This window comes from Zeus faber (assembly GCF_960531495.2).
Source record: "Zeus faber genome assembly, chromosome: 15".
In the NCBI taxonomy this organism is placed as follows: Eukaryota; Metazoa; Chordata; class Actinopteri; order Zeiformes; family Zeidae; genus Zeus; species Zeus faber.
The window spans coordinates 12,670,062-12,685,687 of NC_137194.1; the positions used below are offsets into that span (position 1 = coordinate 12,670,062).

General features: G+C 44.1%; 3 protein-coding genes across 5 annotated transcripts; 2 read left to right on the forward strand and 1 right to left on the reverse strand.

Annotated features, from left to right (window-relative positions):
* Positions 1-735: 735 nt before the first annotated feature.
* Positions 736-7,107, forward strand: LOC307241692 (heterogeneous nuclear ribonucleoproteins A2/B1-like). Of its 2 annotated transcripts, XR_013844565.1 has the most exons (12): positions 736-847; positions 2,361-2,477; positions 2,587-2,733; positions 2,830-3,040; positions 3,134-3,217; positions 3,307-3,411; positions 3,489-3,560; positions 3,636-3,794; positions 3,871-4,050; positions 5,760-5,841; positions 6,910-6,962; positions 7,039-7,107. XR_013844565.1 is itself a non-coding variant. In XM_080015892.1 (11 exons), exons 1-10 carry the CDS (start codon positions 836-838, stop codon positions 5,828-5,830), a joined length of 1,158 nt encoding a protein of 385 aa, XP_079872018.1. In that variant the 5' UTR covers positions 736-835; the 3' UTR covers positions 5,831-5,841; positions 6,017-6,316. The 2 variants fall into 2 exon arrangements, 1 of the variants encoding a protein (XP_079872018.1); XM_080015892.1 differs by lacking the exons at positions 6,910-6,962; positions 7,039-7,107 and adding an exon at positions 6,017-6,316.
* A 453-nt stretch (positions 7,108-7,560) lies between these two features.
* On the forward strand, positions 7,561-11,541 carry LOC307240839 (heterogeneous nuclear ribonucleoproteins A1 homolog). 2 transcript variants are annotated; one of them, XR_013844529.1, is made up of 12 exons: positions 7,561-7,650; positions 8,301-8,417; positions 8,527-8,673; positions 8,770-8,980; positions 9,074-9,157; positions 9,247-9,345; positions 9,423-9,491; positions 9,567-9,716; positions 9,797-9,952; positions 10,194-10,269; positions 11,331-11,383; positions 11,458-11,541. XR_013844529.1 is itself a non-coding variant. In XM_080014721.1 (11 exons), exons 1-10 carry the CDS (start codon positions 7,639-7,641, stop codon positions 10,256-10,258), a joined length of 1,110 nt encoding a protein of 369 aa, XP_079870847.1. In that variant the 5' UTR covers positions 7,561-7,638; the 3' UTR covers positions 10,259-10,269; positions 10,445-10,748. The 2 variants fall into 2 exon arrangements, 1 of the variants encoding a protein (XP_079870847.1); XM_080014721.1 differs by lacking the exons at positions 11,331-11,383; positions 11,458-11,541 and adding an exon at positions 10,445-10,748.
* A 264-nt stretch (positions 11,542-11,805) lies between these two features.
* Positions 11,806-14,121, reverse strand: nfe2 (nuclear factor, erythroid 2; the record flags this gene model as incomplete). The annotated part of the gene is made up of 3 exons (XM_080015205.1): positions 14,006-14,121; positions 13,762-13,905; positions 11,806-13,059 (listed from the first exon to the last, which is right to left on the reverse strand). Exons 1-3 carry the CDS (start codon positions 14,051-14,053, stop codon positions 11,806-11,808), a joined length of 1,446 nt encoding a protein of 481 aa, XP_079871331.1. The 5' UTR covers positions 14,054-14,121.
* Between the last annotated feature and the right edge of the window lie 1,505 nt (positions 14,122-15,626).

Below are 15,626 nucleotides of genomic sequence, written 5' to 3' on the forward strand. Positions count from 1 at the left end.
ACCGGTATTTTCTTCCTCCAAATGTGTTATCTTATTTCATGTTGTTCATACATATATATTTTGATTACGGACATTTTTAGCCTATATCTTTTGTTGCTTCTTTGTTGCTCTTCGAATTACGAATAATAATCTTGACCATAAACAAACGCTACTTTATTGAACGCCTGAATTTCAATTCCAATCAAAAAGAGTACTATCTTGTGATCCTGATAGCATCTCATCATCCCTCATCTCGATCATAATTGAATGAAAACCAATGAAGTAATTATGGTAATTTGTTGCCTCGTCTTTGCCTTTCTTATCCGTTTAGTTTCTGCTTTGGATTATTTGGTATGATTTTCTTCCTACCTTGTTTTTCCACATTATTTATCCCTTCACCGCACCGTACTTGTCTAACTGCATGTGACGAATAGCAATCTTAAATCAAGAGTCAACAATAATGTCTATCTATCTATCTATCTATCTATCTATCTATCTATCTATCTATCTATCTATCTATCTATCTATCTGTCTATCTATCTATCTATCTATCTATCTATCTATCTATCTGTCTATCTATCTGTCTATCTATCTATCGATCTATCTATTTATCTGTCTATCTGATGTACCTGCCCACCGTTGAGTTGGCGCTGATAGCTGATTGACAGCTAGTTGGACCAATCATATCTTAGAATACGTATGATGAAAGGGGCGCGGGAAACGTCAACCAATTGTATAGAGGAAGGGGTGGGTCTCCCCGTATTTATCCTACTGTTCAACAGGCGGGGTCGGTCGCAGATCCGCTCCCCGTCCTTCCGATAGCACGCAGTCGTCGAGGGCCCGGCAATAAAAAAAAATGTCTAAAGACGTGAGTATTTCTGGCATTTTCTCTGACTTAAACGAGCCCGTTCGGGCATCGGGCCTTCACCCGCGTCGAGTCGAACGTAGCGCGTCGAAAACCTTGCGCAACGGCGGCAGAAGCGGTTCCCAGTCGGTGCGTCGCCAGGCGCCCTTTTGTCCTGGTTCTATGTGCGCACGGAACGAAACCTGGTCGATATTATCGGAGGCGATTAGCTGCGCGGGCAGTCGCCTTATTTGTTAAATACAGAACAGTGATTTTAGTAACACCGGCCTTTCCCGCTGGGTCCGCGAATCAAGGCGTGTATCGAGTCTTTTGGGTATTAAAAAAAAAAAAAAAAACTCCCGTGCGCAGCTCTAAAGTGCTAGCACACGTTTCGTTAGCTCACACCCCTTTGTCAGCTGGGTGACCCGGATGTGGCCGCACGCAGTTGGTGTGACTGCGGAGAAGACGTAAAACATGGGAAGGTTTCAATCAGAGCCTGTACCGCCCGACGAGCTCCGACGGCGACATTTCATATCGACTCGAACGTGGAGGGTTAGGGTTACGCCGCCGCCGTACGTGCGCTGCAGTGCGTTTGGAACCGAGCTGGCTGCGTCCGGCTGCAGGGGGCGGACCGGCGACCAATAGGGGGGAAGAGACGCTCTCAATGGCGCCGGTCCTGGGAAAATGGACGCCCGGACCACGGCGTATTGTTCATGGTCAGGCTGTTCGTTTCAATGAAACCCCCCCCCCTTTTTTTTTTTTTTTTAAACCTCCGATACAATAAGGAACACGTCATTTATGTCTCTCCAACAAAGGCATTTTATCATTTGAAGGGACGGATGGCAAGGTTATTAACTTTTTTTTTGTTTATCAAGAATTAATTTGTTATTCTAAGTAAACAGCTCCACCATTTTAATAAATAAGAAAAATACACACGGCGCCATCTAACTATATGATGTATATTAAATATGGAAAAGGAGAGAGTTTTGGCATGTCAACAAACACCAGGGGCACAGAGACCTGGCGACGAGAAGAGAGCTGCTTGGCTTTGCGCCCTCTATGCACCCTCCATGCTATACTATAACGTACTATAACACAACATACTTTACTATAAAATGGCATATTATACCATACTATCACGTACCATACCACCATATCATACTGTAATTTACCATACTATACCTTACCATAGCATACTATATATACGGTACTTCCATACAGTACCACCATACTGCAGCCCTGTCGCCGGTGGTGTGCCCCTAGTGTAAATACAGTTTAATTTTTATTTATATAATTAGACTCTTGATTCAAGGTTGTTTTATGTCACATGCAGTTAAATAATGTGCAAAGTAAAATAATCAACTATGCGTACATGAAATGCAAATACAAGGCAACAAATTACCATAAGTCACTTAACTAATTTTCATTAAGTTATAGGCTATTACAATATCTCTCTAGCCATTTCACCACTGGCCATATTATTTTGTTTTATATTGTATACTCCTCAATGCAACGTTCCCATGCATCCATTGTGTAGGGCGCACGGGAACCAGAGCAGCTCCGCAAGCTGTTCATTGGGGGACTGAGCTTCGAGACGACAGACGAAAGCCTGCGAGCCCACTTCGAACAATGGGGAACTCTCACCGACTGCGTGGTGAGTACTCTTGTACTGTAGTAGCGGAAACAGATTCACTTTTACTCGCTGCTAGTACTGAAGATTTTAGGTGACTCAAGATTTTAACGCTAAACATTTTGTGTTGCAGGTGATGAGGGATTCTGTCACCAAAAGATCCAGGGGTTTTGGATTTGTCACCTATTCATCTGTAGACGAAGTTGATGCTGCCATGGATAAACGTCCTCATAAGGTCGACGGAAGAGTTGTTGAGCCCAAGAGAGCCGTTTCCAGAGAGGTGAGTTTACTACCTGTAGTAAGTCTGTAGAAATACACGTTGTTGGCTTTGCATCCCACAGTGCAGGCACATTAAGTGATGAATTGTTTATTACAGGACTCTAACAGACCAGGGGCCCACACAACAGTGAAGAAGGTCTTTGTTGGGGGAATCAAGGAAGACACAGAGGAGTTGCACCTACGAGACTACTTTGACCAGTTTGGTAAAATCGATCTCGTCGAAATCATGACTGATCGGGCCACTGGCAAGAAGCGAGGCTTTGCGTTTGTGAGCTTTGACGACCACGATTCGGTGGATAGGATTGTCAGTAAGTGGACAACACAGCTGGTTACCGCAAACTTTATGGTGAATAATAATCAAATGTGAAGATGTCTAATAATTGTCTACATTCTCTTTATAGTCCAGAAGTACCACACTGTCAATGGTCACAACTGTGAAGTCAGGAAGGCCCTCTCAAGACAGGAAATGCAGAACACGGGAATGAGTATGAGAGCCTCTGTACCATCAACATCCCACAGAATTAATACAAAAGGCTCTTGCATCAGGACTCATGGTCTGTAATCTTCCCTTTAGGCCGTGGCGGTGGCCCTGGGAACTACAGTCGAGGCGGTGGTGGCGGCGGCGGCGGCGGCTTCGGCAGCAACGATTTTGGCCGTGACTCATACTACGGTGGCCGTGGTACGTGGTGTGAACATTACATTGCTTTATTTCCTTACATGTATTTGGACTGAGGTGTAACAACTTGTCTATTTTAGGTGGCAGAGGTGGTGGCGGCTATGGAGGCGGCGATTACTACAACGGCAACAACAGCGGCGATAGCGATAACTGTAAGCTGAACTTGGGTTTCCTTGTACAAGATGCCGCTCCCAGGTGCCCAGAATTCTAAGCCCATGTCTCCTTAGGTGGCTATGGAAACAGTCCCAATTATGGTGGTGGCGGTAACCGTGTCTATGGAGGAGGACATGGTTACAACAACCAGGGTGGTGGTGGTGGCGGCGGTGGAAGCTACGGTGGTGGTGGCTATGATAGCTACAACAACGGAAACAGCAGCTTTGGCAGCAGTAAGTGTCCATACTTAGTTGTCCTATTCTTTGTCCTTGGGGTAATAGAAAGTAATCTTAAGCACTGTTTTTGCAGGCAGCTTTGGAGGTGGCAGCGGCGGGGGCAGCAGCTACAATGATTTCGGAAACTACTCAAACCAGCCCTCAACCTACGGCCCAATGAAAGGAAACAACTTTGGCGGTGGCGGTGGTGGTGGCGGCGGCGGCGGTGGTAGCAGCGGTGGCGGTGGTGGCAGGAACAGCGGCCCATATGGTGGTACGTATGGGAGGGTGCCCTCGTCTTACACATTTCCAGACCTGTCCACCTGCACACGTTTTGTGTTCCAACTTTGCAATTCTTACTCAAAATACACAGGTACAAAATGCTTGCTGATACTACGCAAAAATAAATTATATATTATTGTCATGTAGTGACGGAAATCAATAAATATCAGATAAAACAATATTTATTGGGTATTTAAACAACATCCCTCGGATTGGACCAGATTCTATGATCTGCGGTTCACTGATAGGCAGCGCACTGAACATACTTTATTATCCACCCAGGTGTGACGCTGTATTGAGAGGTAAAGTGGGAGAGCTATAATAAAGCATAAATGTGACCGTAATGTTAACATAAAATGTGAGATGCACCGATCGGCTGGTGACCGGAATTGGTCGCTTTTCATCGGTCGATCAGTGTCAGATATATTTTCAGATTCTCTGCCAGTGAAATGTAAAAGCCTGATACTGCTCATGTACCGTACTCACTAAAATTCTCCAATACTCAAACCTGATAACAACAAAATGTTGCGTAGTTGACACTCAAAAGACAGCGAAAGAAAATGTCGGCTGTTTGGAGGTACTTCAGCGTAAACTAAGTAGATTCTATGGACTATTTATTTATCGCCTGACAGTATTCTAACATTGTGCAGGCGGTATCTATCACGGTCGTTACAGCGGAGCTCTGTTCATGAAAAGTTTTTTATTTTTAGACTTCTTGACGAGTCACTCGGTAAAACGAGTCGTTCAATTTGATTCACCTGGTTTAATGCACAGTGAGCGAAAGAGGACTTCCAGTGAACAACAGTGAGAAGAGTTGGCCATTTATTTTTTGTTATGATTGCAATTTATTTGCAAAGTACGATATAAATGTACACTTGCATTTAGAGTGAGACTGTCGTTTGAACTCGACATTTCCATGTTGGTTATGTTGGGTCCGACAAACTCAGTGAGTTACAGGTTGAATTATACTGAAACTTGGTGACAGTCCCACATTCTATTTTAATGGAACTCAGTGACCGTTTCATGTTCTATTATTGTTCCATAGTGAATAATTAACTGTCAAAATCAGCAAGCTCACTATTGCGGTGAATGAAAATTGCAGTGGTAGTCCATATGTGCAGCTGTCCAATCATGTGAGTGTGCTCAGGTCATGTGATGTATTTTTCATTGACATACAGCAGATCAGAATCTGCAGGTCAGACTTAAAATAATAATTTCATTAAAAGTCAGAAATGGGAATCAGCCAAGGAAAGTGCAATCCGTGCATCTCTAGTTGGTAAACATGTTGGGTAACTTTACGAGATGATGCATTTCAAGGGGTATATCCTTATGAGATTAATTTGTACACTGTATATAGTTTGCTGTAGCATCTTACGTACGGTGTGATGAGCCTCGTTATGAGACGACTACAGTGTGAATAACTGGAGTAATTTAGCTGCAGTCACTCAAATGCCACAGAGACTCCGTTACACTCTTGTCATACTCCCATTCCCAAGGTTGGCAGGTCTGCATTTTAATAATTTTGGCGGACCACAGTAGATAAAGGCATTGTTTTACAGGAAACAGTCTTTGAATTGTATTACCTTAGAGTAATGTAGTCTTTAAGATCCCTAAATGATGCTCTAACCAAATTTCCAGTTGTGACCTCCTCTTAGTAATGCGTTCCCCGGCTGCTTCTGAGCGTTTCCCTTTTGCTTTCAGGTGGTGGGTATGGAGGTGGATCTGGCGGCGGCGGTGGATATGGTGGCGGTGGATCTGGACGTCGATTTTAAAAACCGAATTGGTGAGCACTCAATAGCCTACCACACTTGTTTAGAAAATGCATGGTGAAACCAGAGTTCTTCATAGTTGTGGGGATACTTTGTACCATGTAGATCCCAAGTATGAAACATTCTCTGGATGTCAGGCCGTGAAAGTCAGTGCACAGTTTAACAATGTTGTTCCGTATTGTTCAACAGGACTGAGTACTTAGGAGAGGAGAGGAGAGCAAGCGAAGTGACAGGGCAGCTGCAGGTTTACCTCCTAGATCTGCTCAGCCAAACAGTTGTGGCAGGTTACAGCTGCTACAAGAAGAGATGTACATTAGAAAAATCACAGAGGGGCTTCATTTAAATCTTTTGTGTGTCAACAAGAATTATTGTTTCTGGAAAAAGCATTCCAATGAGGTTTTATGTAGATTTCTTTTTAAGTATGGTTTTTATTTTTGTGTAACTGCATCCAATCAAGTTGAAATAAACCACCTTTCAGTTTTTTTTAAACTGCCCAGTCTTGTTAGCCTCTTTTAGGGGTTGGGTGAGGGAGGGTTACCCTTGCGTGAATTGCACAGTGAGGGTAGGGAACATGGAGTATTTGTGCACTCAACATGAATGAATGTGGTACTTAAGGAATGGCTATTGGAGTCCAAATGAGAAGCTTGAGAATACTGACTGAGTGGTGCACAAATGCAAGCAGACAGCCTATAAGCAGTCTGGGGTGGAAACAACACCTGGAGGAGGCTAGCTTACATGCAAAGTCTTTTGAGGCTAGCCATGGAAGCCAGCTGAGGGAGAGAAGTAGGAAAACCATCGCCAGGAGCAGGGGTGAGAGGGCTGAGGCTAGCATGCAGCAGCTACCAAAGTGCTTTAAAGCTGTCTGTAGGTAAGACTTCTCAACTGTTGGTTTCTTGATTTTATATATATGTATATATTTTTTTCCTTTTGTAGCTGGTAGAAAGTTGAAGTACAGTAATATTGTGCAAATATGATTTATTACAAATATCATCACTGACAAAGCTGGCCTCATTAAGATGTGACGCAAGATATACAAAGGTAATTTCAACACCATGTTCATGTGCCACTTTTCTCCTTTCCAGGGAACTTGCAGTCTCCATGATCACTACATTTGACAATATCTGCGTTTTAACAGGTACAAAGGGGGAAGGGTTTAAAATCGATACGTTGCTGACAGTGTCTCATTATACTTGTCTTTCCCTTTCCCGTAGGTTGCATGGACTGTTGGGGTGATGCAATTTTTAAACTATGCTGCTGTGCAGTTTTTCTAATTTTATAATAAAAAAAAAAATTTGACAAGTGTTGTCTCTCTTGCATTAAAAGCAAACATGTCGGTAGGGCTGGGTATTAAGGAAGGGTTCATCTGTGCTATCTGGGTGTGGATTTGAGGTCTGACATTAAAGAATTGAGGTATGAATTGCCCTGTATTGTCACATCACGAATGAACTTAAATCGTCATGTGTAAATGGCTTACAATCATCCTTCTAAGGTACCTCGTTTGTTTTGCACTTTTTCTTTCATAACTGCATTTGACGAATAACAATCTTCAGTCAGGAGTCTTACAATAACGTCTATGTAGCGATGAATACCTGTTCATTGCCTTTGCGCGCTGATAGCTGATTGACAGCTAGTTGGACCAATCATATCTTAGAATTCGTGTGACGGCGGGGCCGCGGGAACCATCAACCAATAGCATAAAGGAAGAGGTGGGTCTCCCAGTGTTTATCCTTCTGGTCAACCGACGGGGTCGGTCGCAGATCCGCTCCCCGTCTTCTCGGTTGCACGCAGTCTTCGAGGGCCCGGCAACAAAAATGTCTAAAGACGTGAGTATTTCTGGCATTTTCCCTTAACTTAAACGAGCCCGTTCGTGCATCGGCCCGTCGCCCGCGTCGAATCGACCGTAGCGCGACGGAAGTGTGCGCAGAGGGGCAGAAGCGGTTCCCAGCCGCTGCGTCTCCAGGCGCCATTTTGCCGACGCTAGGCCGCGTGGCCTTTTGTCCAGGTTCTTTGTGCACACAGAACGAAACCTTCTAGAATATCGGATACTTTGATATGGATTTTATCGGGAGTTGTTAACTGCAGGGATCGTAGCCTCATTTATACGAGTATGTCGAATATGGCCCGAACACAAGCCATTTCAATCAACGGAACAATGGCGGCGATGTCGCTGTCCACCCACTGTAATGGCCGAGATGTGCGACGGGTCACCACGAAGCTGCTGCAGGTGATTGAAGTGATATATAAAAATAACTGCAACACACTGTACTGCAGAGAACTCATAATGGACGAACCCATGCATCGGCAATCCGCGCTGTCAAAAATCGGAAATTCGTCAAAACACACGTGGATCGCTTGAGATGAATGACGCCCCTTTCTCACCAAGGTCACTCGGGAACATTTCACCACTGGCCATATTATTTTGTTTTATATTGTATACTCCTCAATGCAACGTTCCCATGCATCCATTGTGTAGGGCGCACGGGAACCAGAGCAGCTCCGCAAGCTGTTCATTGGGGGACTGAGCTTCGAGACGACAGACGAAAGCCTGCGAGCCCACTTCGAACAATGGGGAACTCTCACCGACTGCGTGGTGAGTACTCTTGTACTGTAGTAGCGGAAACAGATTCACTTTTACTCGCTGCTAGTACTGAAGATTTTAGGTGACTCAAGATTTTAACGCTAAACATTTTGTTTTGCAGGTGATGAGGGATTCTGTCACCAAAAGATCCAGGGGTTTTGGATTTGTCACCTATTCATCTGTAGACGAAGTTGATGCTGCCATGGATAAACGTCCTCATAAGGTCGACGGAAGAGTTGTTGAGCCCAAGAGAGCCGTTTCCAGAGAGGTGAGTTTACTACCTGTAGTAAGTCTGTAGAAATACACGTTGTTGGCTTTGCATCCCACAGTGCAGGCACATTAAGTGATGAATTGTTTATCACAGGACTCTAATAAACCAGGCGCCCACACAACAGTGAAGAAGATCTTTGTTGGCGGAATCAAGGAAGACACAGAGGAGTTGCACCTACGAGACTACTTTGACCAGTTTGGCAAAATCGATCTCGTCGAGATCATGACTGATCGGGGCACTGGCAAGAAGCGAGGCTTTGCGTTTGTGAGCTTTGAGGACCACGATTCGGTGGATAGGATTGTCAGTAAGTGGACAACACAGCTGGTTACCGCAAACTTTATGGTGAATAATAATCAAATGTGAAGATGTCTAATAATTGTCTACATTCTCTTTATAGTCCAGAAGTACCACACTGTCAATGGTCACAACTGTGAAGTCAGGAAGGCCCTCTCAAGACAGGAAATGCAGAACACGGGAATGAGTATGAGAGCCTCTGTACCATCAACATCCCACAGAATTAATACAAAAGGCTCTTGCATCAGGACTCATGGTCTGTAATCTTCCCTTTAGGCCGTGGCGGTGGCCCTGGGAACTACAGTCGAGGCGGCGGTGGCGGCGGCGGCTTCGGCGGCAACGATTTTGGCCGTGACTCATACTACGGTGGCCGTGGTACGTGGTGTGAACATTACATTGCTTTATTTCCTTACATGTATTTGGACTGAGGTGTAACAACTTGTCTATTTTAGGTGGCAGAGGTGGTGGCGGCTATGGAGGCGGCGATTACTACAACGGCAACAGCGGCGATGGCGATAACTGTAAGCTGAACTTGGGTTTCCTTGTACAAGATGCCGCTCCCAGGTGCCCAGAATTCTAAGCCCATGTCTCCTTAGGTGGCTATGGAAACAGTCCCAATTATGGTGGTGGCGGTAACCGTGGCTATGGAGGAGGACAAGGTTACAACAACCAGGGTGGTGGTGGTGGCGGCGGTGGAAGCTACGGCTATGATAGCTACAACAACGGAAACAGCAGCTTTGGCAGCAGTAAGTGTCCATACTTAGTTGTCCTATTGTCTTTGTGCTTGGAGTAATGGAAAGTAATCCTCAGCACTTTGTTTTTGCAGGCAGCTTTGGAGGTGGTGGCGGCGGCGGGGGCAACAGCTACAATGATTTCGGAAATTACAACAACCAGCCCTCAGCCTACGGCCCGATGAAAGGAAACAACTTTGGCGGCGGCGGTGGTGGCGGGGGCGGCAGCAGGAACAGCGGCCCATATGGTGGTATGTATTAGGGGGGTGCCCTAGTCTCAATGAATTAGTTGTGATTACACATTTTAATGGTTTTGGCGGACCACAGTAGATAAAGGCATTGTTTTACAGGAAACAGTCTTTGAATTGTATTACCTTAGAGTAATGTAGTCTTTAAGATCCCTAAATGATGCTCTAACCAAATTTCCAGTTGTGACCTCCTCTTAGTAATGCGTTCCCCGGCTGCTTCTGAGCGTTTCCCTTTTGCTTTCAGGTGGTGGGTATGGAGGTGGATCTGGCGGTGGATATGGTGGCGGTGGATCTGGACGCCGATTTTAAAAACCGAATTGGTGAGCACTCAATAGCCTACCACACTTGTTTAGAAAATGCATGGTGAAACCAGAGTTCTTCATAGTTGTGGGGATACTTTGTACCATGTAGATCCCAAGTATGAAACATTCTCTGGATGTCAGGCCGTGAAAGTCAGTGCACAGTTTAACAATGTTGTTCCGTATTGTTCAACAGGACTGAGTACTTAGGAGAGGAGAGGAGAGCAAGCGAAGTGACAGGGCAGCTGCAGGTTTACCTCCTAGATCTGCTCAGCCAAACAGTTGTGGCAGGTTACAGCTGCTACAAGAAGAGATGTACATTAGAAAAATCACAGATGGGCTCTATTTAAAACTTTTTTTGTGCTGTCAACAAGAATTATTGTTTCTGGAAAAAGCATTCCAATGAGGTTTTATGTAGATTTCTTTTTAAGTATGGTTTTTATTTTTGTGTAACTGCATCCAATCAAGTTGAAATAAACCACCTTTCAGTTTTTTTTAAACTGCCCAGTCTTGTTAGCCTCTTTTAGGGGTTGGGTGAGGGAGGGTTACCCTTGCGTGAATTGCACAGTGAGGGTAGGGAACATGGAGTATTTGTGCACTCAACATGAATGAATGTGGTACTTAAGGAATGGCTATTGGAGTCCAAATGAGAAGCTTGAGAATACTGACTGAGTGGTGCACAAATGCAAGCAGACAGCCTATAAGCAGTCTGGGGTGGAAACAACACCTGGAGGAGGCTAGCTTACATGCAAAGTCTTTTGAGGCTAGCCATGGAAGCCAGCTGAGGGAGAGAAGTAGGAAAACCATCGCCAGGAGCAGGGGTGAGAGGGCTGAGGCTAGCATGCAGCAGCTACCAAAGTGCTTTAAAGCTGTCTGTAGGTAAGACTTCTCAACTGTTGGTTTCTTGATTTTATATATTTTTTTCTTTTGTAGCTGGTAGAAAGTTGAAGTACAGTAATATTGTGCAAATATGATTTATTACAAATATCATCACTGACAAAGCTGGCCTCATTAAGATGTGATGCATGATATACAAAGGTAATTTCAACACCATGTTCATGTGCCACTTTTCTCCTTTCCAGGGAACTTGCAGTCTCCATGATCACTACATTTGACAATATCTGCGTTTTAACAGGTACAAAGGGGTGGGGGGGTAAAATCCATTTTACTGACAGTATCTCATTGTACTTCTCTTTCCCTTTCCCGTAGGTTGCATGGACTGTTGGGATGATGCAATTTTTAACAATGCTGCTGTGCAGTTTTTTTTCTACTTTTATAATAAATAAATTAAAAAAAACTTGACAAATGTTGTCTTTCTTGCATTAAAGCAAACATGTCGGTAGGGCTGGATAACAAAGTGTTCATCTGTGCTATCTGGGTGGGGATTTGAGGTATGGCATTTAAGAATTTAGATATACAAATAGCCCTATATTGTCACATCATGAATGAAACTCAATCATCCTATCTACCTGTCCTAATTTAGGCATTGTTCTGAGCTCCATTTTAAATGTCATAGCAGTATGTAGCTTTTCAGTGTACAAACTCTTCTGTAATCCTTCAGCATTGCTGCCGTCCCTGCATAAATGTACATGGGACCAGGTAGATTTTGCCATCGGTAGTCTGTTGAAGGGAGTATTCATCTGTTGAATATGGCTGGCCGTCTTCGTCTTTTAAGTATGAGAAGACTTCAGTGTAGAGGTCTGTAAGATGGCATTTGACAATGGCCAAGCTGTGTTGGAACTCAAGCCTCTCCTGTGCCAGGTGATCTTTCTGTGCCTGCAGCTGGTTCAGTTCTGATTCAAGGTGGAAGATGTTATCAAGTTTCCGCCTCCTGCAGTTTTGAGCTGCCACTTTATTCTTTCCTCTTCGTCTGATGTCCCTGACTAGAGCCAGCTGTGATTCCGTCAGTGTGTACTGTGTCAGAAGTTCATTGAAGTCATCAACTGGCAGGTTAATGATCTTAGCCATTGGAAAGGGTATTTTCATTGCCCTGGCCCGTCGTTCATCCCTACTCAGTGGAGCCGAAGTGGGAAAGTTTCCTTGTTGCTGTATGTAGTGGCTCTGATGGGAACTCCCCCTGCCCGACATGCAAGAATCAAACATGTGTTGGTCATTTAGGGGGTTGGGGTGGCGAGGGTTAGATTGTTCTAGAGATGAACTCTGAGATGGGAAATAGGAGGAATAGACTCCTGGATAGGGATGTAAATGAGATTGACTCTGAAAGTTTATGTTGTAGTGGGAGGGTGGTATTTTAGCTTGTCCGCTTATAGTGTCCATCTCCCCATCACTGAAAGTCACGCCGTGTACTTCTGCATTGCAGGTTGTAGCACAGCCCAGGCCATTTTCTGGGGAGGCAAGAGGTGGGCTGGAACCTAGAGACAGGCCAGAGTCTGACTCCAGATCATCGGCCGATGGATGATGCATGATTTGCCTGTGAGAAGTCCACAGATTTTGCTGACTAAGACCCTGGGAGAAACACAGCATGGTCTTCATGTGTCCATCGCTGTTTCCTGACATTCTAATTTGGTCCTCAAGACCCAGGATCAGGGTCTGAGCTGGAGGGGAGGTAGCCAACATTCTTGGGCCAGGCTGAGTTCCAGTGTGACCAAACACAGCTCCTGCTTGTGTGTCCAGGTGATGGCAGGCTGGCACCACTTCTGAATAGGACTCCTCATATTGAACAGTGTTGATGTCACATGCAGTAGACTCAGAGTGGGATTGAGCCATGCCATAGACTCCTATAGGGGCCATGGTCTCAATGGGGTGGAACGGTGTTGTGTCATAGGAGCCTTCGGCAGGGACCTGAAATTCCTGAGGAGCAAAAAGCACCAGAAAAATGTTAGTTGGAAAATGACAGTATTGTGGAGATCAGTCGCACAACCATCAGTTCAGCAGTTGTGTGTAAAATTATGCAATACATAGGACTATTCCATAAATTAGTGGCATGCGGCCGTGTTCATAAGTCATCTGACCTCCCGTGGAACACAATTCACCCTCACTTCAGCATGCCACCCATAGCTTCTGTAGGTCTTTCATGGGTGTGATCAGGTTTCACAGAGAAACAGATGGCCATTGTGCTGCACAGGGGGGCCGCTAGTAACATACAGTGCTTACCCCCACTCAGTCTCTTCCTCTCGCCATCATTCAAACAGCCCATTGTTAATTATCTTAGTTTGCTTCCGTTTTTAACCACTGATCTGCTTATCTTGTTTAATTTTACGGACCTTACAGAAATTGTTTAAAGTAAGTCACTTTTGCTGTGGTTTCTTTTTCTGCTTCGGTGCCTTAGAATGATATTTAGACATATTAACTGTTTTTTTTTTGGTGAACTATAGGTAAATGAGTCTTAAAAAATAATAGAACATTTGAGCTACTCACAACCCGAAGCCCTACAATACAGTACAATCTGTAGGCTGTAGGATTTAAGACTACAAAGACTAGTATGATCTGGAAAGTGCGTCCTCCTTATTTACAGCTGTTGCTTTTCATGATTGAAAAAAAAAAAAAGATTACCTGAAGCTCAGTGATGGCCATCAGCTCCTGCCAGGTCAAATCCATGTCCTGGCCCATGTCGTGTGGGGTTCCATGAGGCCGGGCTCCCTGGAAGTTAGTTGTCATGGATCCTACGCCGCACAGCTTTGCTGCTGTGCCTTGAGCCTATAGGTCAACATTTGGCACAACTTAGCCGCAACTTGCTAAAAAACATCCATGGTGTTGCCATGTCTGATGATATCTCCACCGGTTAAAATCGACCTACCTCAGGAGTTCTCCTCAAGGGGAGAACATAGTTGACTGATGAACACATTCAGAACAGGGTATTGCTCCAGAAGATACCCCTGAAGAACACATGGCATCATACGAACTTTGTAATTGCGTAAAACGTTAGAGCTTAAGTATAGATATTAAATCAACTAAACTGAACCGTTCGTCCGAGGTCACACGTGTTAGATGCATGGTGCACATGTCACTATTTGGTCGCTCTATAGGTCTAAACTTTGGGATGGCATCAGCTGTCCAGTTCCGTTGGCTTGACTCCTCCCATTAGTTCTGCTGAAGTGCAGCAATGCCAGCCACTGATAAGACAATCTGCCAGAAGACAGATCATTCTGCAAAACCGAGCTCGGAAATTATGTTGCTTTTCCCCCCACGTTGCTCTCTGGTTCATGCAGGCTTAGCACCAACAGTGGCGTCATTATGTTATAATGCCTTTGCCGTCCATTAGAATAATGAGAGTCTGTCTTTTAGCATCTGTGATATATATAGATATAGATATAGATATCGATATAGAGCGATAGATATATATACAAGGATTGTAATTTTTATACAATATGTTACTTGGTTCTGGTATTGCACTTAATGCACAAAGTTATTTGACACAATTAGATAATAATTTGTAACATTTATTACCATACCACAACAGCCTAAATACACATCAGAAGAAAGAAATGCCAACCTCCCGGTCAATAAATAGGAGTGTAACTTTGTGGATATCCTGACAATTTCCCTGTGTCAATGTTGGGGTGTGAAGTTGAAGGTTCTGGTACATGGGCTTCCACTAATGAAAGTAAGGGAATTTTCAGGTTAAGCCCTTGCAAAGAAGCAACTACTGAGGCCTCTCTTTGACACCGGTAGAGTTAATGATAGAATTTTGGGTCATGTTTGCAACAGCGTAGGCATAATCTAAAATACCATTTCTGCAGAGGTTATTTAATTGGTAATGTTATCCATAACGACCGGCATTTCCTCCCCACAAAGTAAGATCATTTGCATTGCATGCAGAAATTTGCTGTTTCTGAAGTTGCGTGTCTACATGTTTTTAATCTTGATTGATGCCAAGGTTCGACCCAGGCTGCCTGAGGGGAAGGTGTTCAATGCCCTGTCTTATTTGTTGGCTTAGAACCCATATCCTGGTATAACCACAGCTGCATTTGTGGTGAGTTTCCCAAGGCTGTTTCCTCTGCTGTAAGGGGTCAGGGATGCCTGCCAACTTTACTCCAGTTATGTCAGTGCGTTTCTGTTTGTACAACATTTAATATTAATACAAATGGATGCGTCCTCTCTATGTTTGGGAACAAAATTTTAAGCGAGAGTTTTCTTACAAAATGACATTTCAGAAAGAAAAGGATTCCATGTGTTAATTACCCGAGAGAAAATGAGCGAAGCAAGAGCAAAATGATATATAATTTAGACATAGGCATCAATCAAATCTTATAGAAGTTCTTCAATTCATGTGACCTTGAAAAGATATCAGATGGCTGTAGGCATTAGAATGTCAAAGAACATACCTGAACGACATTCTTTGCTTCTTCAACAGGTGATATGGGGAGGGAAGAATGTCAGTGGAGTATAATCCTTTTCGTCAAAACAGAAAAAAATAA